Source organism: Pristiophorus japonicus, chromosome 12 (assembly GCF_044704955.1).
Source record: "Pristiophorus japonicus isolate sPriJap1 chromosome 12, sPriJap1.hap1, whole genome shotgun sequence".
Taxonomy (NCBI): Eukaryota; Metazoa; Chordata; class Chondrichthyes; family Pristiophoridae; genus Pristiophorus; species Pristiophorus japonicus.
This window is the reverse complement of record NC_091988.1, coordinates 189,232,068-189,254,536: the sequence shown is the minus strand read 5'-3', so window position 1 is coordinate 189,254,536 and position 22,469 is coordinate 189,232,068. Positions and strand designations below refer to the sequence as shown.

The following is a 22,469-nucleotide window of genomic DNA, read 5'->3' as shown; positions in this document are numbered from 1 at the left end:
TACCCGCCTCCACCCCTGCCTCAGCTGTTCTGCTGCAGAAAAACTCATTCATGCCCCTCGGAGGACAGACGCACCAACATTAGTGTCCTCGACCAGGCCAATATCCCCAGCATTGAAGCACTGACCACACTTGGATCAGCTCCGCTGGGCAGGCCACATTGTCCGCATGCCAGATACGAGACTCCCAAAGCAAGCGCTTTACTCGGAACTCCTTCACGGCAAACGAGCCAAGGGTGGGCAGCGAAAACGATACAAGGACACCCTCAATACCTCCCTGATAAAGTGCAACATCCTCGCTAACACATGGGAGTCCCTGGCCAAAGACCGCCCTAAGTGGAGGAAGTGCATCCAGAAGGGCGCTGAGCACCTCGAGTCTCATCGCCGAGAGCATGCAGAAATCAAGCGCAGGCAGCGGAAAGTGCGTGCGGCAAACCTGTCCCACCCTCCCTTACCGTCAACAACTATCTGTCCCACCTGTGACGCGGACTGTGGTTCTCGTATTGGACTGTTCACCCATCGAAGTACTCATTTTAAGGGTGGAAGCAAGTCTTCCTCGATTCCAAGGGACTGCCTATGATGATGACCTCTAGACTTGACTACTCCAATTCACTCCTAGCTGGCCTCCCACATTCTACACTACGTAATTTTGAGGTCATCCAAAACTCAGTAGCCCATGTCCTAGCTCGCACCAAGTCACGATCACCCATCACCCCTTTGCTTTCTGATCTACATTGGCTCGCGGTTAAACAACGCCTCGATTTCAAAATTCTCATCCTGGTTTACAAATCACTCCATGGCCTTGCTCCTTCCTATCTCTGTAATCTTTTTCAGCCTTACAAGTCCACGAGATGTCTGTGCTCTTTTAATTCTGTCCTCTTGAACATCTCTCATTGTAACTGCTCAACCATCGGTAGCTGTGCCTTCAGCTGTTTGGGCCCTAAGCTCTGGAACTCCCTCCCTAAACCTCTTCGCCTCTCTACACCTCTTTCTTCCTTTAAGACGCTCCTTAAAACCTACCTCTTTAAACAAGCTTTTGGTAATCTGCCTTAATTTCTCCTTTTATGGCTCGGTGTCAAGTTTACCTGTTTTGTCTTGTAACACTGCTGTGAAGCGCTTTGGGACATTTTAGTACGTTATAGGCGCTATATAAATACAAGTTATTAATATATGGAGTTAGGTCGCAAATCAGCCATGATCTCATTGAATGGCGAAGCATGCTCGAGGGGCTGAATGGCCCTATACAAAGTAAAGCACCCCGTAAAGTTCATTGTATATATTCTACACATAACTGAGCATGTAATCTAGGTTGAAACTTCAGTGCAGTACTGAGAGCGTGCTGTATTACTGGAGGCTCCATCTTTCAGATGAGATGTTAAACCAAAGTCAATATTTATCCTTTAACAAACAATTCATCCTTCAACCAACACCACTAAAACTGATTAACTGGTCATTAATATCTTTGGCTGACACAGTGGTGTCAACAAGACACTCTGCCAGTAATGTGTTGGAAGTGGGGCGGGATTTACGACAGGACTTGCAATCACATAAAACAAATTATGCGCGTAAAATCAATCCCAGTCACTTGCAGCAGTGCAGTCTCCAGGTGTCATTGACGAGAATTTTTTGCCTGAAAGGGTGGTAAAGGCAGAAACCCGCAACATTTTAAAAAGTACTTGGACATGCTACAAGACTACTGACCAAGAGCTGGAAAGTGGGATTAGTTTGGATAGCTCTTTGTCGGCCGGCGCGGACACAATGGGCCGAAATGGCCTTCCGTGCTGTAAATTTCTATGGGCGCCAATTTGATCAAAGCCAAGTTCCGCCCATTTACCGTTGAAAAGACCGTTAAGATCCTAACGGTACTTTGGATGGAAATTTGGTGAAAAAAGAAGGGGAAAAGCGCCTGACGGAAAAAATGGGCATTACACGTCGATTCTGGGCGGCAAATGCAATCCTGGAGAAAGTTACACCGAGGCTGGAGTCTGGCCCAGGGAGGGGGAACGCACACAAAAAAATCTTCAATAAATAAAAAACAAAACATCACAAAACCTTCAGAGGACCCTTTTAAACAAAGTCGCTGCAAAAGAATTTAAAAAAATCTCACTAACCTTTTCTTGCCGGTCTTCATACCTACCATCCAGGTAAGACCTGCTTCCACGCGGCAGTCTTTTCTCCTGCAAGAGTGGAGGACTGCTTGGATGAATCTTGGGCCGGAGGACTTTTTTCGGCGTTGAACGTCGGCACATGCCAGCGGATGCTCCCCACCTCAAACTGTCGGCGTGAGGGCCTCACCAATCTCGCACGGAGGAGAGAGCGCCGAAAAAACTGGGAGACCGCCGAGAAAACTCAGTGGCAGCCAGCGGTCGGGTCATCAATTTCGGGCCCAATGATTCTATAATTGCCCAATCATCTCCATTCTAGCCGGGAATAGTGGTGTCATTATATGCAGCCGTTTGAGACCTTGCTGTATGCAAATTGCTGCTGTGTTTGCCTACTTTAACAACAGTGGCTACATCTCAAAGGTACTTCTATGACTGAAGCACTTTTGGACGTTCTGAGGATGTAAAAAGCACTATATAATTGCAAGTGTTTGTTCCTTCCTCACATACGGTAGTGGTATAAATATTATAATCTTGGTGTCTGTACACCTCTGCAAGATTACTGCCCAATTATGACTCCCAGGTATATTCTCTAAGAATATTATTTTCTTTTTTTTTGTTTTCAGCAGCTCAAGTTGTTCCAGAACAAGTGTCGCCCAGTACTGTGCAACAAGGGACCATTGTGAAAAACGGTAGGATAATTGCAATCGAATTAGTAAAATAACCAAATAAATTTGAATGCTCATTATGGTATGATCCTTAGCATCCACTCATTTTCTTGTAATGGTGTGCATGAATTTTAAATTACAAATTAACTTGGCAGTTTAACATTCAACACCGATGTCCAGTTACTTAAAAAGAAACACACACGAGAGCTTCCCTGAAGGGTCAATGGTACGGTCACCATCTCTGAGCCATGCAGATGTGCAAGGTTCCAGGTTTGGTCTCTGGTCTGTGCTGAGCTAGCTGATCTCAGCTGAGGCAGCACTAGAATTGTTTAGCAAAACCCCCTGAATTATGGGAGGAAACAAATCGGGCTAGGATTCCTGCTGGCAGTTTCTTGCCAACAAACCTCCTGGTAGACAGTATGTGGGTGACAGACATCGAGTAAGGACTACAAGTTTAGCAGTGATATCCTCCACCGTAGGATAGCCACCGAACACTCACTGACAATGATGCATGAATAATACCAATGTGGGTGAGATACTAAAGGGTGACTGGCGCCTGTGGAACAAAACCCAGCACAAGCCATTGGCTTCAGGGAAGAAATTAACCAGAGGGGGAAAAGGTGCATTGACGCCCAAGCTGGTGGGTTCTGTCCTATTGCCATTTCTTTGTCCCTGACTGATTATGAAATAGTTTTTGGAAATTTAGTGTTAGCATGGGTACCATTCATTCAGAAGCTGATTGGTTTCGTTTATTATGGGTTTCAATGAATTTTGTAGAAACCATGAGGCCATATTTTTATGGGGCTGTTTGGCCATCGTTAGGATTAAATGGTGGAGCTATGACAGAAATCCAGACCCATAATAAGAAATCTTATAAACGGGGCCACTGGGCTGCATTTTTGCAAGAAGCGGCATTATGTAATGAGTCCTGTGTAATGAGACAGGAATAATAAACGATCTCCTAGTAAACGATCCTCTCGGAATGAGTGATCACAGTATGGTTGAATTTGTAATACAGATTGAGGGTGAGGAAGTAGTGTCTCAAACGCGCGTACTATGCTTAAACAAAGGGGATGAGGGCAGAGTTGGCTAAAGTAGACTGGGAACACAGACTAAACGGTGGCACAATTGAGGAACAGTGGAGGACTTTTAAGGAGCTCTTTCATAGTGCTCAACAAAAATATATTCCAGTGAAAAAGAAGGGCGGTAAGAGAAGGGATAACCAGACGTGGATAACCAAGGAAATAAAGGAGAGTATCAAATTAAAAACCAATGCGTATAAGGTGGCCAAGGTTAGTGGGAAACCAGAAGATTGGGAAAATTTTAAACGACAGCAAAGAATGACTAAGAAAGCAATAAAGAAAGGAAAGATAGATTACGAAAGTAAACTTGCGCAAAACATAAAAACAGATAGTAAAACCTTTTACTGATATATAAAACGGAAGAGAGTGACTAAAGTAAATGTTGGTCCCTTAGAAGATGAGAAGGGGGATTTAATAATGGGAAATGTGGAAATGGCTGAGACTGTAAACAATTATTTTGCTTTGGTCTTCACAGTGGAAGACACAAAAACCATGCCAAAAATTGCTGGTCACGGGAATGTGGAAAGGGAGGACCTTGAGACAATCACTATCAGCTGGGAGGTAGTGCTGGACAGACTAATGGGATTGAAGGTAGACAAGTCCCCTGGTCCTGATGAAATGCATCCCAGGGTATTAAAAGAGATGGCGGAAGTTATAGCAGATGCATTTGTTATAATCTACCAAAATTCTCTGGACTCTGGGAAGGTACCAACGGATTGGAAAGCAGCTAATGTAACGCCTCTGTTTAAAAAAGGGGGCAGACAAAAGGCGGGTAACTATAGGCCGGTTAGTTTAACATCTGTAGTGGGGAAAATGCTTGAAGCTATCATTAAGGAAGAAACATCTAGATAGGAATAGTGCAATCAAGCAGATGCAACATGGATTCATGAAGGGGCAATCATGTTTGATTAATTTACTGGAATTGTTTGAGAATATAACGGGCATGGTGGATAGAGGTGTATTTAGATTTCCAAAAGGCATTCGATAAGGTGCCACACAAAAGGTTACTGCAGAAGGTAAAGATACACGGAGTCAGAGGAAATGTATTAGCATGGATCGAGAATTGGCTGGCTAACAGAAAGCAGAGAGTCGGGATAAATGGGTCCTTTTCGGGTTGGAAATCGGTGGTTAGTGGTGTGCCACAGGGATCAGTGCTGGGACCACAACTGTTTACAATATACATAGATGAGCTGGAAGAGGGGACAGAGTGTAGTGTAACAAAATTTGCAGATGACACAAAGATTAGTGGGAAAGCAGGTTGTGTAGAGGACACACAGAGACTGCAAAGAAATTTAGATAGGTTAAGCGAATGGGCTAAGGTTTGGCAGATGGAATAACAATGTTGGAAAATGTGAGGTCATCCACCTTAGGAGAAAAAAACAGTAAAAGGGAATATTATTTGAATGGGGAGAAATTACAACATGCTGAGGTGCAGAGGGACCTGGGGGTCCTTGTGCATGAAACTCTTTTGAGTTCACCTGTGAAAACATAAAAACAATAAACGGTGCCACCCGACCTGGGTGACACTCCAGACTTTTTCAAGGCCCTTTTTTTCCCCCCTTTTTTTTTGGTTTTTTTTTTGTGTTTTTCTTTTTTTTTTGGTTTTTTTTTTGGGCACTAAAATCACAATTTTCCCCAGTGCCCCCTATAAAAGGGAAGGGGGACACTAAAAGCACCGGCAATTAAAACAAATTAAACTTTAATCTGGATCCCAAAAAGGTAGTTTGCAGGTGCAGCAGGTAATCAGGAAGTTGAATGGAATGTTGGCCTTCATTGCGAGAGGGATGGAGTACAAAAGCAGGGAGATCCTGCTGCAACTGTACAGGGTATTGGTGAGGCCGCACCTGGAGTACTGCGTGCAGTTTTGGTCACCTTACTTAAGGATATGCTAGCCTTGGAGGGGGTACAGAGACGATTCATTAGGCTGATTCCAGAGATGAGGGGGTTACCTTATGATGATAGATTGAGTAGACTGGGTCTTTACTTGTTGGAGTTTAGAAACATTCAAAATAATGAAAGGGATAGACAAGATAGAGGCAGAGAGGTTGTTTCCACTGGCCGGGGAGACTAGAACTAGGGGGCACAGTCTCAAAATACGGGGGAGCCAATTTAAAACCGAGTTGAGAAGGAATTTCTTCTCCCAGAGGGTTATGAATCTGTGGAATTCTCTGCCCAAGGAAGCAGTTGAGGCTAGCTCATTGAATGTATTCAAATCACAGATAGATAGATTTTTAACCAATAAGGGAATTAAGGGTTATGGGGAGCGGGCGGGTAAGTGGAGCTGAGTCCACGGCCAGATCAGCCATGATCTTTTTGAATGGTGGAGCAGGCTCGAGGGGCTAGATGGCCTAATTCTTATGTTCCTGTTCCTAATTCTTATGTTCTTATGTGGTCAAGAAGGCATACGAGATACTTTCCTTTATTAGCCGACACATGGACTATAAGAGCAGAGAGGTTATGCTAGAACTGCATGAAATACTAGTTAGGCCACAGCTAGAGTACTGCATGCAGTTCTGGCCTTCACGTTACAGATGAGATGTAATTGCACTCGAGAGGGTACAGAGGGGATTTACAAAGCTGTTGCCAAGACTGAAGAATTTTAGCTATGAGGGAAGATTTTATAGGCTGGGGTGGTTTTATTTGGAACAGAGGAAGCTGAGGGGACATTTATTTGAGGTAAAATTATGAGGGGCCTAGATAGAGTGGGTAGGAAGGACCTATTTCCCTTAGCAGAAAGGGGTCAATAATCAGGGGCATAGATTTAAAATAATTGTTGGAAGGATTAGAGAGGAGTTGAGAACTTTTTCTCCCAGAGGGTGGTGGGAGTCTGGAACTCACTACCTGAAAGGGTGGTGGAGGCAGAAACCCTCATTACATTTAAAAAGTACTTGGAAGTGCTGCAACGTACAAGGCTATGGACCAAGAGCTGGAAACTGGAATTAGACGGGATAGCTATTTTTCGGCCGGCGCAGACACGATGAACTGAATGGCCTCCTTCTGTGCCATATCTTTCTCTGATTCTATCGAATGAGATTCCCAAAAACATTAGTAAAACTACTGGAATACCATGTAATAAAAATGGAATTTGACCTGCTTAGTCAGTGTAAACCATTGTTCTTGATGAGCAATTTTAACAAGTGTGTTTAACATGGAACAACACTGAAATTGTTTTAGTGGTAATCTGCACACGCTCAAAAGCAAACCAACTCAAGATACATAGGCAGAAGTTATTGCTGGGGCAAGTAATTTGACATGGTGCATAATCCCACAACAAATCCTCAGAGGTTTTGCACTTGTGGCATGTATTGCAAATCGTTGTCCCAATATTGCAATTTTGTGTAAAAAGTCCCACGACAGTAAAATAAATGACTTGCCCCAACTATCGCCTGAAAATTCTGCTCGTTTTCCTTTATTCATCATCATAGGCAGTCCCTCGAACGAGGATGACTTGCTTCCACAAGAGTTCACAGATGTTTCAATGAAGGACCTGATATTCCAGCCCTGAACTCCAATTGAGGGGGTGGAAGATGCCTGTGCATGGATTTCTTTAACGTGTGGTGACCGTCTCACGTCAGCCACCACACGGGCTTGACAGAGCTCGGCCTTTATCCAGTGGCAAGGGTTAAACCAGGATGACTGGAGACCAGCTCTGCTGCACGGACCTAGTGCGCACACATATCGCAGTGTGGGCAGGGCCCGTGCTGCCCCTGGGCCCTCTGCTCTTCTGGGCCCCGTACCCTTATTCACCACACCTCCGCCACAATGTTCCAGGGCTTGGCGCTCCAGCTCTATTTCTAGCCCTGACCTGCGGTGATGTTTTCACACACGTCGGGGCAGCCCACAATGTTGCAGGGCCTGGCGCTCTTCCTTTATTATATCATGGGTGTCAACCTTGACTTAGATGACACTCTAACTTCTGAGTCAGAAGGCCAGCCTTACTCCAGAGACTTGAGCACATAATGTATTCTGACACGTCAATGCAGTGCTGAGTGAGTGCTTCACTGTCTGAGATGCCGTCTTTTAGATGAACCGTTAAACTAATTCCCCGTCTATCCTTTTGGGTGAATGTAAACGATCCCATGGCACTATTGATGGAAGAAATTCTCCTGATGTCCTGGCAAATATTTATCCCTCAATCCACATCACTGAAGCAGGTTATCTGGTCATTTATCTCATTGCCGTTTGTGGGACCCTATACTTTCAAATTGGCAGCCATGCTCCCTACATTACAACAGTGACGACACCTCAAGAGTACTTCATTGTCTGTAAAGCGCTTTGGGTCACCCTGAGGTTGTGAAAGGTGCTATATAAATGCAAGTTTGTTCTTTTCTTTTGTCCCTATTTTTCTCACTTTTTAAATTTCTCCTTTCGCTCTCTCTCGTGGATGGGATGATTAGTTCACAACTGTAAATATGTTCTTAAAATAAACTTCAGTTAAAAATGCCTTGTTTTCATTAATCAATTTGTGGGCTTTTTTATGCAGGAGAGGACTTAAATGTTGGAAATGAAACGGGTCAGAGGTGAGTATATACTACTGCTATTAGTCAATTTAAAAGATTCATTGTGGCAGAGGTGCCCACATCATTGATTCACTTGCAATTTGCAGTTTTTAAAAAAAATGATTACTGATGGGAAATTTTAGTGTAGAACGCTATGGTTTAAATTTTCCTCATTAAATTTGGGCGCAGATGACTTGCGTGTTGTCCTAGAGGCAACTGACTTCCAGGTTCCCGCAAATACAATTGAGCCAGCAATGGTAGGCGTGTGAAATCTGTGGGGAGTCACAGTTATAAACCGTGCTTTACCTTTGCTCAGTACGTAATGGCACACCAGTTTGGTTTAATAGCATGCACATACTATTTAAGTTTGAAGCGTGTCTTAATTTGTTTAACGTCTGTTTATTTATTTTAAAAAATTCAAAGATCCTTAGGTTTTAGAACTTTTCATGGGTTATAATTGAAGCAACAGTACCTAAGCGATCAAGCTGCACACCCAATGCCTATCTTTGTGTATCCTCTTAGAAAATGAAGCTTTTAGTTCTTCAGAAAGATTTTGATCATAAAATGAGCCAATAGAGCCAAAATGGACTTTTTGTCAGAAATTTATGATCCTCTTTTCTCCTCCCCCCCACCCCAATTTATTTTAAAGTTTTCATTCCTTCCTTCCCCTCTCCCCGGTTCCCATGAGGCACTCTATTCTCCAGTCAGCAGGGCCGGGGTGGGGGAAAAAGAAATGTGTTCACTACCAGCCTGAACTCTGGTGGTCTCCTTATAATGAATTCTCTCTATAAGAGAAGGGAAGTACCTGGCTTCACTGTCTGCCACTGGTGGTAGTCCAGCGGAGATTGGGAGCTTACCAACATGTAGATTATTAAATTCGATGTTGGATTGCTCTGAATTCTTAATTTATAGATTTTGTTTTAAAGAACAAAATTGACTTTGAATTTTCATTTCTTTGGTTACTTTTATTGATTGAATTGAAACAATTAGTAAGAAAACCAACAGTGATTGTTTTGATTATTTTTAAAAAGCACTTTAGCTTCCATTTCAGGAAGCTTTAATCCTCAGCTGGCCATATGTTCTGGCAGAGTCAAAGGAAGCCCTTATCATTCATATCAGCCTTTTAGAGCTTGGATTTGGAACACAGATGGATCTAAAGTCATTGCTGCCAGTTTTACAAGTTTGGATGGTGCTTCCATATTTACGAAAGGATATACTTGCTTTGAAGGCAATTCAGAGAAGGTTCACTTGGTTGATTCCGGAGATGAGGGGGTTGGTTGACTTATGAGGAAAGGTTGAGTAGGTTGAGCCTCTACTCATTGGAATTCAGAAGAATGAGAGGTAATCTTATAGAAACATATAAGATTATGAGGGGGCTTGACAAGGTGGATGCAGAGAGGATGTTTCCACTGATTGGGGAGACTAGAACTAGAGGGCATGATCTGAGAATAAGGGGCCGCCCATTTAAAACAGAGATGAGGAGGAATTTCTTCTCTTAGAGGGTTGTAAATCTGTGGTATTCGCTGTCTCAGTGAGCTGTGGAAGCTGGGACATTGAATAAGTTTAAGACAGAAATAGACAGTTTCATAAACGATAAGGGGTTATGGGGAACGGGCGGGGAAGTGGAGCTGAGTCCATGATCAGATCAGCCATGGTCTTATTGAATGGCGGAGCAGGCTCGAGGGGCCATATGGCCTACTCCTGTTCCTATTTCTTATGTTCTTGTGTTTAAATCTCATTCGACCCTCAGCCAAGAGAATGGAGAGGTACGGAAGAGCAGCCTTTGGGGGACATAGAAAATAGGTGCAGGAGTAGGCCATTCGGCCCTTCGAGCCTGCACCAGTCAATATGATCATGGCTGATCATGCAACTTCAGTACCCCACTCCTACCTTCTCTCCATACCCCCGATCCCTTTAGCCGTAAGGGCCACATCTAACTCCCTTTTGAATATGTCCAACGAACTGGACTCAACAACTTTCTGTGGTAGAGAATTCCACGGGTTCACAATTCTCTGGGTGAAAAAGTTTCTCCTCATCTCGGTCCTAGATGGCTTACCCCTTATCCTTAGACTGTGACCCCTGGTTCTGGACTTCCCCAACATCGGGAACATTCTTCCTGCATCTAACCTGTCCAATCCTGTCAGAATTTTATATGTTTCTCTGAGATCCCCTCTCATTCTTCTAAACTCCAGTGAATACAGGCCCAGTTGATCCAGTCTCTCCTCATATGTCAGTCCTGCCATCCCGGGAATCAGTCTGGTGAACTTTCGCTGCATTCCCTCAATAGCAAGAATGTCGTTCCTCAGATTTGGAGACCAAAATTGCACATAATACTCAAGGTGTGGTCTCACCAAGGCCCTGTACAACTGCAGTAAGACCTCCCTGCTCCTATACTCAAATCCTCTCGCTATGAAGGCCAACATGCCATTTGCTTTCTTTACTGCCTGCTGGACCTGCATGCCTACTTTCAATGACTGATGTGCCATGACACCCAGGTCTCGTTGCACCTCCCCTTTTACTAATCTGTCACCATTCAGATAATCTGCCTTCCAGTTTTTACCACCAAAGTGATAACCTCACATTTATCCACATTATACTGCATCTGCCATGCATTTTCCCACTCACCTAACCTGTCCAAGTCACCCTGCAGCCGCATAGCATCCTCCTCACAGCTCACACTGCCACCCAACTTAGTGTCATCTGCAAAATTGGAGATAATACATTCAATTCCTTCATCTAAACCATTAATGTATATTGTAAACAGTTGGGATCCCAGCACTGAACCTTGGGGTACCCACTAGTCACTGCCTGCCATTCTGAAAAAGACCCGTTTATTCCCACTCTTTGCTTCCTGTCTGCCAACCAGTTCTCTATCCACGTTAATACATTACCCCCAATACCATGTGCCTTAACTTTGCACACTAATCTCTTGTGTGGGACCTTGTTAAAAGCCTTTTGAAAGTCCAAATACACCACATCCACTGGTTCTCCCTTATCCACTCTACTAGTTATATCCTCAAAAAATTCTCGAAGATTTGTCCAGCATGATTTCCCTTTCATAAATCCATGTCGACTTGGACCGATCCTGTCACTTTCCAAATGTGCTGCTATTACATCTTTAATAATTGATTCCAGCATTTTCCCCACTACCGATGTCAGGCTAACCGGTCTATAATTCGCTGTTTTCTCTCCCTCCTTTTTTAAAAAGTGGGGTTACATTAGCTACCCTCCAATCCATAAAAACTGATCCAGAGTCCATGGAATGTTGGAAAATGACTTCCTTAAGTACTCTGGGATGCAGACCATCAGGCCCTGGGGATTTATCGGCCTTCAATCCCATCAAATTCCCTAACACCATTTCCTGACTAATAAGGAGTTCCCTCAGCTCCTCCTTCTCGCTGGACCCTCGATCCCCTAATATTTTCGGGAGGTTATTCGTGTCTTCCTTAGTGAAGACAGAACCAAAGTATTTGTTCAGTTGGTCTGCCATTTCCTTGTTCCCCATTATGAATTCATCTGATTCTGACTGCAAGGGACCTACAATAGTCTTCACTAATTTTTTTCTCTTCACATATCTATAGAAGCTTTTCCCTGCAAGTTTCCTCTCATACTCTATTCGCCCCCCCCCCCCCTAATTAAACCCTTAGTCCTCCTCTGCTGAATTCTAAATTTCTCCCAGTCCTCAGGTTTGCTGCTTTTATTGCCAATTTATATGCCTCTTCCTTGGATTTAACACTATCCCTAATTTCCCTTGTTAGCCACATTTGAGCCACCTTCGCCGTTTTATTTTTATGCCAGACAGGGATGTACAATTGTTGTAGTTCATCCATGTGATCTTTAAATGTCTGCCATTGCCTATCTACCGTCAACCCTTTAAGTATCTGGCCTGCTATCTCGTAATGAGGTGCTATTTTCTGTTGTGCATCCTCTGGAGAGGACCCAAGTCCTACCCATTCTTTGGCACAGTATGTTAGTAGAGGCCATTGTACTAAAATTACTTTTTTTTTGAACCAAATATTGGCTAAAATTGTTGAAGTAACAGGTCTGGCCTTGATTACATGAAAATCAGAGGTGATCGATTGCTTTTAAGACTAGAGCAGGAAGCAGCAGTAGATTTTGGTAATGTGTGTACTGTTCTGGACTAACACTGTTTTTCTGCCTGCTGTGGCTCAGTGGGTAACACTCTCGCCTCTGAGTCAGAAGGTTGTGGGTCCATGTCCCACTCCAGGGGCTTGAGCGCCACAAATCTAGGCTGACACTCCAGTGCAGTGCTGAGGGAGTGCTGCACTGTCGAAGGTGCCGTCATTCGGATGAGACGTTAAATCCAGGCCCCCTCAGGTGGACGTAAAAGATCCCACAGCACTATTTCGAAGAAGAGTTAACCCGGTGTCCTGGCCAATATTTATCCCTCAATCAACATAATAAAAAAAATGATTATCTGGTCATTATCACATTGCTGTATGTGGGAGCTTGCTTGTGCGCAAATTGGCTGCCGCGTTTCCTACATTACAACAGTGACTACACTCCAAAAGTATTTAATTGGCTGTAAAGTGCTTTGAGGCGTCCAGTGATTGTGAAAGACGCTATAGAAATGCAAGTCTTTCTTTTGTAATCTTAAAAAAAAAGCCTTAAAATTATTTTTTTTCTCGTGTTGATTGCTTCTATCTATTAAAAATGTCTGTTTATAAACGGAGGAATAATTCTCACCTATTTTGTTAATGGCAGTGAAGCAAAAAACAATCTAGAAAAATCCAGGAGCCCTAGTAGAAGAAATGTAAAGACTGAAAAGGAGAGTGAGGAGGCTTCATCCCTTCAGGAATCTTCTGAAAATGGACAGCGGAAGAGGCCTTCGCGACCGGGCTCTTCAACAGGGGGAGCAAAAGGTAGTGCGTTGTTTTATTAATATTCCCAGGCTTGTGGTACTTTAGCAGGTGGCTGCTCTGACTTCATTCCCTAAAATGAAGATGGATAGTGGATTCAATTTTATTTGAGCAGAGCTTTCTGATTTTAGAAATATTTATTAAAACTATTTGTCCAGGGCTCTCCCTATGACTACGTGGGTAAAGGGACTGCCTTTGTACCAGCAGTCTGTACACACCTATGTGCCACTAGGCCTTACACACCATGAGACGCCCCATGTACCACTAGGCTTTACTGACTATAGCACTGTCCTGTGTACTACCAGACCAGACATACTCTGTATTGGGTACGATAGCATAGTGGTTATGTTACTGGACTAGTAATCCAGAGGCCTGGACTAATGATCCGGCAGCTGGGGAATTTAAATTCAGCTAATTAAATGAATCTGGAATTAAAAAGCTAGTATCAGTAATGGTGACCATGAAACTACCAGATTGTCGTTAAAAACCCACCTGGTCCTTTTAGGGAACAACATCTGCTATCCTTATAGGCCTATATGTGACTTCAGACCCACCGCAATGTGGTTGACTTTTAACTGTCCTCATAAATGACCTAGCAAGCCACTCACTTGTATAAGGTGGCTCGCCACTATTTTCTCGAGGGCAATTAGGGATGGGCAATAAATGCTGGCATTGCCAGTGATGTCCACATCCCGTGAATGAATATTTTTTACAAGTCTTTGCTAAGACATCTGATCTCAGTTACGACAGCTGCAGTTGGCCTCCCCATTGCCGCCACCCCCCCCCCCCCCCCCAACAACTTCCTCCCCTCTAGGGTTGGGAAGTGGGGGTAAGGATCAACCATGAATTTCCCCCCCCCCCCCCCCCCCCGGCCCCCTGTTCGTTGTCCATTAACCTTTCCCCCCACTCTGGTTTAAATAGTCTACATGTGTGGGTGTTGGGTAATGGTATTGCGCTGTGGCGTCTTCCCCCTTCCCCCTTGGGCCATTACCGCCCCTCCCTGTTTAGACTCTCAAATAAATGTTGAGTTTGTGTAAGGAGCCAGGTGGTGGGTGGGTATGTCCCAGCTTGTGTCAGCTTGCTCAGGAGAGGAGGGAAAGCGGGTGGAGAAATTGGGTCTGAGCACCAAGTTATCACTGTTCCCAGCAACAGTCTTGCTGTGGGTGGCAATTATTGATCTCGCAAAACCAGTGGGGGACAGGGACATGAAGACAGGAGCCAACATGGAGCCTTGGACTCGTGTTAGTTCAACTTCATCTCTGGGCAGTGTACAGTGAGCATACACAATGTTCTAATTTTCACATCAGCAGTAAAGTGTGAAATGTATTGATGGCGGGCGGGGTGCTGTATTCTACAGCGAGTGTTTGTTACATTTACGTTAATAGTTACAAGTATATATGCAGAGATACCATATGTTTAGATGATGCCTACTTAACTTAGTGGTGAAGGCTTTCACTTTGAAAAGCTGGGTGGCAAACGGGAGCACCTTAGGAGGGAGAGCACTGAGTGGACTAACTTTAGTATTTAATTAGGCACTGACTCCTTATGCTTGCAAGAAAAGAGTCCTGAAATGTTCACATTTTTTCAAAGCTCCGTCCTGCCACATATATGTTACAAATAAAATGAAACCTGCCCTTAAGGCGCAAAGTAGACCAAAGCTAAGAATTCTGCACTGGATTTTGTACTGCTTACGAAGAATATAATTTTATCCGCCCAGTTTTTTCTTGAAATCTGACTTGTGCTGGAGTGTGTTTCCAAGGCACCTTGACCAAGAGGCCATTACTCATGTGTGAGCCTAAGCAATGAGCGTTGCCGGGCTCTCAGACTATCTGGGGCATTCCAGCCAAACCCAATCCCATCATCACCCAACATCCACGTCCTGCGACTTCTAGCAGATCTCGATGTGCTGTGAACATGGTTTCTTCAACATCTCTGGGCCAGGGTGCAATTATTGTAACACTCTCATTTATATAGTACATCGAAATGTCTGAAAGCATTTTGCACAATAAATTACTTGTTATGCCGTACTCCTACTGCAGTAATGTAACTCGGGCTAGTCTGCGGATTGAACCTGGTATTTTCTTGGACTGTACCACCGATGTGTATTGGGTAAAAAAATGTATTTTATTTATTCGTTCATGGAAGGTGGGTGTCGCTACAATGCCAGCATTTATTGCCCATCCCTAATTGCCCTTGAGAAGGTGGTAGTGAGTCACCTTCTTGAACCGCTGCAGTCCGTGTAATTGAAGGTACTCCCACAGTGCTGTTAGGGAGGGAGTTTGGGATTTTGACACAGCGACGATGAAGGAACGGCGATGATGAAGGAACGGCGATATACTTCCAAGTCAGGATGATGTATGACTTGGAGGAGAACATGGAGGTGGTGGTGTTCCCATGCACCTGCAGCCCTTGTCCTGCTAGGTGGTTGAGGTCACGAGTTTGGAAGGTGCTGCCCAAGAGCCTTGGCAAGTTGCTGCAGTGCATCTTCTAGATGGTACACACTGCAGCCACGTTACGTTGGTGATGGGAGGGAGTGAATGTGGTGCCAAACAAGTGGGCTGCTTTGTCCTGGATGGTGTCGAGCCTCTTGTGTTGTTGAAGCTGCAAGTGGAGAGTATTCCATCACACTTCTGACTTGTGCCTCATAGATGGTGGAAAGGCTTTGGGGAGTCAGGAAGATAGACACTCGCCTCAGAATGCGTTTAATAATTGAGCAATCTCGGAATATCTGCTTTTTAAAAACAAACATGGGCTCATTGTCTTTCCCTCCTTTCTCTCCTAGATACCAGTACCGGCACCAGCCCCACACAGACAAAACGAAGGAAATCCAAATAAAAATCTCACAATTGTAAACCTGTGAAGTGTAAATGTTTGTGAATTTAAATAATTTTTTCCAAGCTAATTTTCTAGCCTGAGATTGTGTATAGAAGACTGTTTTAATATTTGTCCCACTGAAATGTGACTTTAAAAAAAAAAGTTCTTTAAATCCTGAAACTGTTTAACAAGGTAAAAACCTATAGTGCAGCCAGTAAAGCCCAAGTGGAAAGTAACTACTGGTAATTTCTGTTGCAAAGCTAAAGTAAATTGCCAGCTTTTGTCACTGTCACAAACCTTGTTAGAATGTAGTATGTTATTTTTAATTTGGTATTTACTGACTGTGTTGAAGTGAGTGTTTAAGTCTTAAGTACTGTATGTGAATATTTGTATCGGGGTGAAATAAAGCCCATCTCCACTGGATAGTTGAGTCTAAAGCAGTATCCCTTTCCAGTTAGTCTACACAGTGATTTCACTTTAATTACACGCTCGCACACATCAGTTCCCTTTCTCTTCACTCTGGGAAGCTCATTTGTATCTATTCTGGGAGGGGGCGGAGTGGAGCGGAATTCAATTCTGGAGCCAGTCTGGCTCTGCCAGATTTGGATGTCTCTGTGTCACGGACAATGAGATTGTAGTGGCAATGCAGACAGAGCTAGTTTGAGTTTTGTGAATGGGGAAATAGTGAGGATGAATAATCACCGCTGCAGGGTCTGCTATCGAGCATTACCCAGATAATACTAAGCACCAGACAGTAATCTGAATTTATTTTAGGTGGATTGGACAAATGGTTGTTGGCTAACTCAAGTAATATAATTCAGACTCCCCTCAAACCCAACCTACAGAACAATACTTCCACCCAATCACGCTACTTAAGGTTTTGTCAGCTATGTACAGTTTAACCCACTTGTGTATCAGAATAAAATTCAATGTAGAAATACAAATTATAAAAAAAATTCACACCTCTGGATAGCTGTTTATTGTACACTTTTTGGCAACCTGCTTTTGTTTGACCTTGTGAATGTTGGGTGCATTAGAATGCAATTTCTTACTTGTGATCTTCCAACTGGTGTATTTATATTCTTCACCCAGATACACCTGTACAATTCTCCTTCAGGGAGCAGAGCAAGTTGTAGGCTGAGGATTCTCTGATGTAACTTTGCCCAAACGTTCAGTAATGCTGCTCCTCCCACAGCCAGCAGGTGCCCGAGGTCCTGCTAGCAAGTTAGTCTGTCTTGCGCCTTTCGCCTATTTTAGTTCAACAGTGGCCTTGATTGTAGTGACTGAAGCAGGTAAGGCTTAGGTTGCTGTTTAATTAGCTAACTTGATTTTTTTAGCAACTTTCTCTCCCACCCCCATCCTGTTCCTTTAATCCCGTCCCGCTTTTGAGAGCAAGAGGTGGTGTGATTAGAAAGCGGCAAGTCCTCTTTCATTTCATAAATTAATTTTTTCCTTCAGCACAATCCTGCAAATAATTTCTGAGAGGACAGAGTCCAGACTAATACAAGGGAGAGAGCACTTTCTTAATGGTCGCTTTTCCACCTTCAGAGTTGCAATGCAATAGATTTGTAAAATCATTTTATAACAGCAACTTGCATTTATATAGCGCCTTTAACGTCGTAAAACATCCGAAGGCGCTTCACAGGTCTATAACAGAAATTTGACATGGCCACATAAGATGTTAAGACAAATGACCAAGAGCTTGGTCAAAGAGGTATGATTTAAGGAGCGTCTTAAAGAGGCAGAGGGGGTTAGGGAGGGAATGCCAGAGCTTAAGGCCTAGGCAACAGAAGGCATAGCCAGTGGTTCAACGATTGAAATCAGGGATGCTTAACAGCATAATTAGGGGAGTGCAGATATCGCGGAGGGGACTGGGGTGTGTGGGCTGGAGGAGATTAGAGATCGGGAGGGGCAAGGCCTTGGAGGGATTTGAAAACAAGGATGAGAATTTTGAAATCGAGGCATTGCTTAACTGGGAGCCAGTGTAGGTCAGCGAGCACAAGGGTGATGGGTGAACAGGTCTTTGTGCGAGTTAGGTCACGGGCAGCTGAGTTTTGGATGTCCTCTACATATGGTAGAATGTGGGAGGCCAGCCAGGAGTGCATTGGAATAGTCAAGTCTAGAGCTAACAAGGGCACGGCTGAGGGTTTTAGCAGGTGAGCCAAGTCAGGGGCGGAGACGGGTGATGTTACGGAGGTGGAAATAGGCAGTCTTCGTTATGCCACGGATGTGTGGTCGGAAGCTCATTTCAGGGTTAAATATGTTACCAAGATTTTGAAATGTGGTTCAGGCTCACGGGTATTAGGGATGGAGTCAGTGGTTAGGGAACACAGTTTGTGGCAGGGATCAAAAACAATGGAGAAAATTTCTGCTCATCCAGTACTGGCTATCAGACAAGCAGTCTGACAATTCAGACACCGTGGAGGGGTCGAGAGAAGTGGTGGTGAGGTAGAGCTGGGTGACGTCAGTGGACATGTGGAAACTGACGGTGTTTTTGGATGATGTTGCCAAAAGGCAGCATATAGATCCTTGGGGGACACCAGAGCTAAGAGAAGCCATTGCAGGTGATTCTCTGGCTACAATAAATAGATAAGAATGGAACCAGACAAGTGTGGTCCCACCCAGCTCGATGACATGGAGGAGGATGGAGTGGTCAACTGTGTCAAAGGCTGCAGACAAGTAGAGAAGGGCGAGGAGAGATAGTTTACCTTTGTCACAGTCACAAAGGATGCCATTTGTGACTTTAATGCAAGCTATTTCAATACTGTGGCAGGGGCAGAAACCTGAATGACTCATTTAGATACAGTATTGCCGCAAGCAGAACGAATTATTCAACCAATTCTTGTGTAAACCCTTGCTTCCAGACAAACTATTGAAAGCAGTGGAAGAGGAAGAACTTGCATTTATATAGCACTTATTTTTTGTTGGAACTACTGTATCTTTTTTCTGTTGGTTCAACATCCTTTCTATAGTGGAGTATGAAATACTCCAACTGTGGTCCTACCAAGGTTTTATGCAGATTCACCTTTATACCTCTTTTTATATTCTACACCTCTTGCTGTAAATTCCAGTATTGTCAATTTTTTTTTAAATGACCTCATCCACTTGAGGTGGTGCTTTTTATGTCCTGTGAAGAACCCTCAAATCGCTCTGCTCTTCCATCATCACTCAACTTTACCCCAAAGTATATATTCTTTGTGAACAAAATAGATGTACAAGAGGCCAGAGTCAGAGGTAGGGAGAATTTGAGGTGATAAGTTTAGAGGGTAGAGTATAGATTGGCCAAGAGCATTGGCAGGGGTGGATCTGAAGGTGATCAAGTATGGATGAGTGTTTCAGCATCAGCTGTGCTGTGATGGAGGGTGGGGTGGGGGCAGGAGGCGTCAGTTTTTGTGAAGACATAGGGCTGCAAGCTAAGCTCAGGATCGAATAGGACAATGCAGGATTCAAACAGTCTGTTGCAGTCTTGACACTGAAGTAGAGGCGAAGGGCATGGAGTTTGACGGGATGAACACTGGTTTCAGTCTTGATGTTTGCCTGCAGGAAATTGCAGTTAATCCAAGACTGGTTGTTGGACAAGCTGGATGTCATGAGTCTATGTGTGGGTCATGACTTTGGAGGACTAGCATATGATTGAGAAAGAGGTGGGACCAAGGATAGATCCTTAAGGGACTCAACAACTTGTATTTATATAGCACCTTTAGTCCTGTGAAAGGTCTACTTTTCACTGTTAGAGAGAAAAAATTTGACACCAAGCCACAAAAGTAGAAATTAGTGCAGGTGGCCAAAAGCTTGATCAGAGATATGTTTGAAGGAGTGTCTTAAAGGAGAAAAGAGAGGTAGAGAGACCGAGGTTTCGGTAGCGAGTTCCAGAGCTTAGGGCCTAGGTTAACACAAGGCATAGCCAGCAATGTTTGAGCGATTATAATCAGGGATGCTCAAGAGGGCAGAAATAGAGGAGTGCAGTCCTCTCGGGGGGCGGGGGCAGCTGTGAGGCTGGAGGAGATTACAGAGATATGGATTTGAAAATAAGGATGAGCATTTTGAAATCGAGGCATTGCTTAACCAGAAGCCAATGTAGGTCAGCGAGTATGGGTGATGGGTGAGCAGGACTTGGTGAGAGTTAGGACATGGGCAGTCGAGTTTTGGATCACCTCTAGTTTACGTTGGGTAGAATGTGGGAAGCTAGGCAGGAGTGCATTGGAATAGACAAGTCTAGAGGTAACAAAGGCATGGATGAGGGCTTCAGCAGCGGGTGAGCTGAGGCAAGGGTGGGAGATGGGCGCTGTTACGGAGGTGGAAATAGGCGGTCTTGGTTATGCTGCGGATGTGTGATCGAAAGCTTATTTCGGGGTCAAATATGACCAAGGTTGTGAACAGTCTGGTTCAGCCTTGGAAATATCTTGGAGGATGGTGTGGCTGACCAAGTCAAAGTTGGCAGAGAGGTCATGTTAGAGCCACTCTGGTGCAGTGGCGAGCCAGGTTCTTTGGTATCATACCCCTTCCCACAAAATCCAATGACGACAGCTTTGAAAGATAGGGGCATAGTACGTGAGAAGCGGGAACCATTTGAAATATTAGCTACAATGTGGCCAGGAAAGGAATTTGGGTGGTCATGAGTTTAGGGGGAATAGGGTCCTGCTAAGCAGGGGGTGGGTCTCATGGATGGGATGAGCTCACCGTGGGAATTGGAGAGAAGTTAAAATTATACCGCACAGGAGGCCGTTCATCATCCCATTTTGTCTGTAGAGGTTGTTGGAGGGAAAAAAAAAAGGGGAGTGCATCTCTGGGTGGGGTTCAGTGGGTAGTAGACAAAAAAAAGATTTTAAAAAAAGAGGGGCTAGAGGGAGGAAAAAGTTAGGTGTAACGGGGAAGACCGCACTATGACTAGTGATGAGGGCCACACCACCATAATGGCAGTTTGTGGAAAGTATAACCAGTCGGGGGATGAGGGACAAGGTGTTACACCCTATAAACCAAGTTCACTGACACCAGATGAAATGGCAAACCTTGACAACTGCCTTGCACTAACTAAAATGGAATGGTAGCACTGTGGTTGTTATGGGATTAGTGATCCAGAGGCCTGGACAAATCATCCGGCAACTAAGCATTCATAATCCCACCACAGCAGCTGGCGAATTCAAATTCAATTAATTAAATAAGTCTGGAATTAAAAAGCTAGTATCAGTAATGGTGACCATGAAACTGCCAGATTGTCATTAAAAACCCATCTGGTTCACTGTCATTTAGGGAAGGAAATCTGCCGTCCTTAGCCAGTCTGGCCGATGTGTGACTCCAGATCCACTGCAATGTGTGGTGGAATTTTAATTGCCCTCTGAAACAGCCCAGCAAACCACTCAAGGGCAATTAGGGATGGGTAATAAAAGCTGGCGCTGGCCCTGCCCATGCCACCCACATCCCATGAACAATTTTTTTTTTTTTTTTTTTTTATTAAACTTGCTCGTTTGGAATGTTAGTTTTAATAATTTGAAATATATATATTTTAAAGTAAATACCACCTTGAAAGCTCTGCATTGAAACCTCGGAAAACAACACCCAAGTTGCAACCTGTGGAAAGGTCTTGATCACAGGTGCTACATCAGCTGTACCATACTAAATAAAAATGTATACTGGCAACATACAGCATAGGCATGATGGACTGAACAGCCTCCTGTGCTGTTTGATTTTAACATAGCAGCACACTCTGAAGCAAGGATATGAAAACACAGCAAAGTAACTTCAGCAGGTCCATTAATTAGTGATGATACTCCCTTTTAAAAAGGTTTAACCCCTGTACAGCTCACTTGTGCAACTATTGGCCATTGACATAACATAAGAAATAGGAGCAGGAGTAGGCCATATGGCCCCTCGAGCCTGCTTTGCCATTCAAGATCATGGCTGATCAGATCATGAACTCGGCTCCACTTCCCTGCCTGCTCCCCAAAACCCTTTACTCCCTATTGCTCAAAAATCTGTATCTCACAAATATATTCAATGACCCAGCCTCTACAGCTCGCTGGGGCAGAGAATTCCATAGATTTACAACCCTCGGATTCCTTTATAGTGTGACTGAAAAAGTGAAATTCTATTACGAGATTTTGTATTGGCATTGTGCTCTGCGATTCTTTGAGGGAGGGAACTATAAAAATTCGTTAAACACATTTCCAACATTTAGTGAAAGACTCAGAACAACGCATTTTGAAAAAAGTGAACTTTTATGAAAAATAATGAAATTCCCACAGTCATCTCATGCGGCTATGACAATATTAATGTTGAAGCACTGCCGCACTCATAATCCACTTACACATTTCACACTTCCAATAATTGAAAACGTACATAAGTTATGAGAAAAATCAAAAAAAACAAGCTGCCCCTTTTTTTTTTGCATAGGACTTTACTGTTGCTACTCAAGTCTCCATTTCTTTGT

At 43.9% G+C, this 22,469-nt stretch overlaps 1 protein-coding gene across 11 annotated transcripts in view; it reads left to right on the top strand.

Annotated features, from left to right (window-relative positions):
* ncoa6 (nuclear receptor coactivator 6) overlaps nt 1–16,998 on the top strand; it is an 86,549-nt gene extending 69,551 nt beyond the window's left edge. For 9 of the 11 annotated variants that reach the window (XM_070896313.1, XM_070896308.1, XM_070896307.1 and 6 more), the window contains 4 exons: nt 2,726–2,791; nt 8,333–8,369; nt 13,074–13,231; nt 16,011–16,998. In XM_070896313.1, coding sequence (XP_070752414.1) covers nt 2,726–2,791; nt 8,333–8,369; nt 13,074–13,231; nt 16,011–16,063 — 314 coding nt within the window. In that variant the 3' untranslated portion in view covers nt 16,064–16,998. The remainder of the gene's footprint in view (nt 1–2,725; nt 2,792–8,332; nt 8,370–13,073; nt 13,232–16,010) is intronic. The other 2 variants (XM_070896306.1, XM_070896303.1) reach the window with 1 other exon arrangement.
* Nucleotides 16,999–22,469: the final 5,471 nt, after the last annotated feature.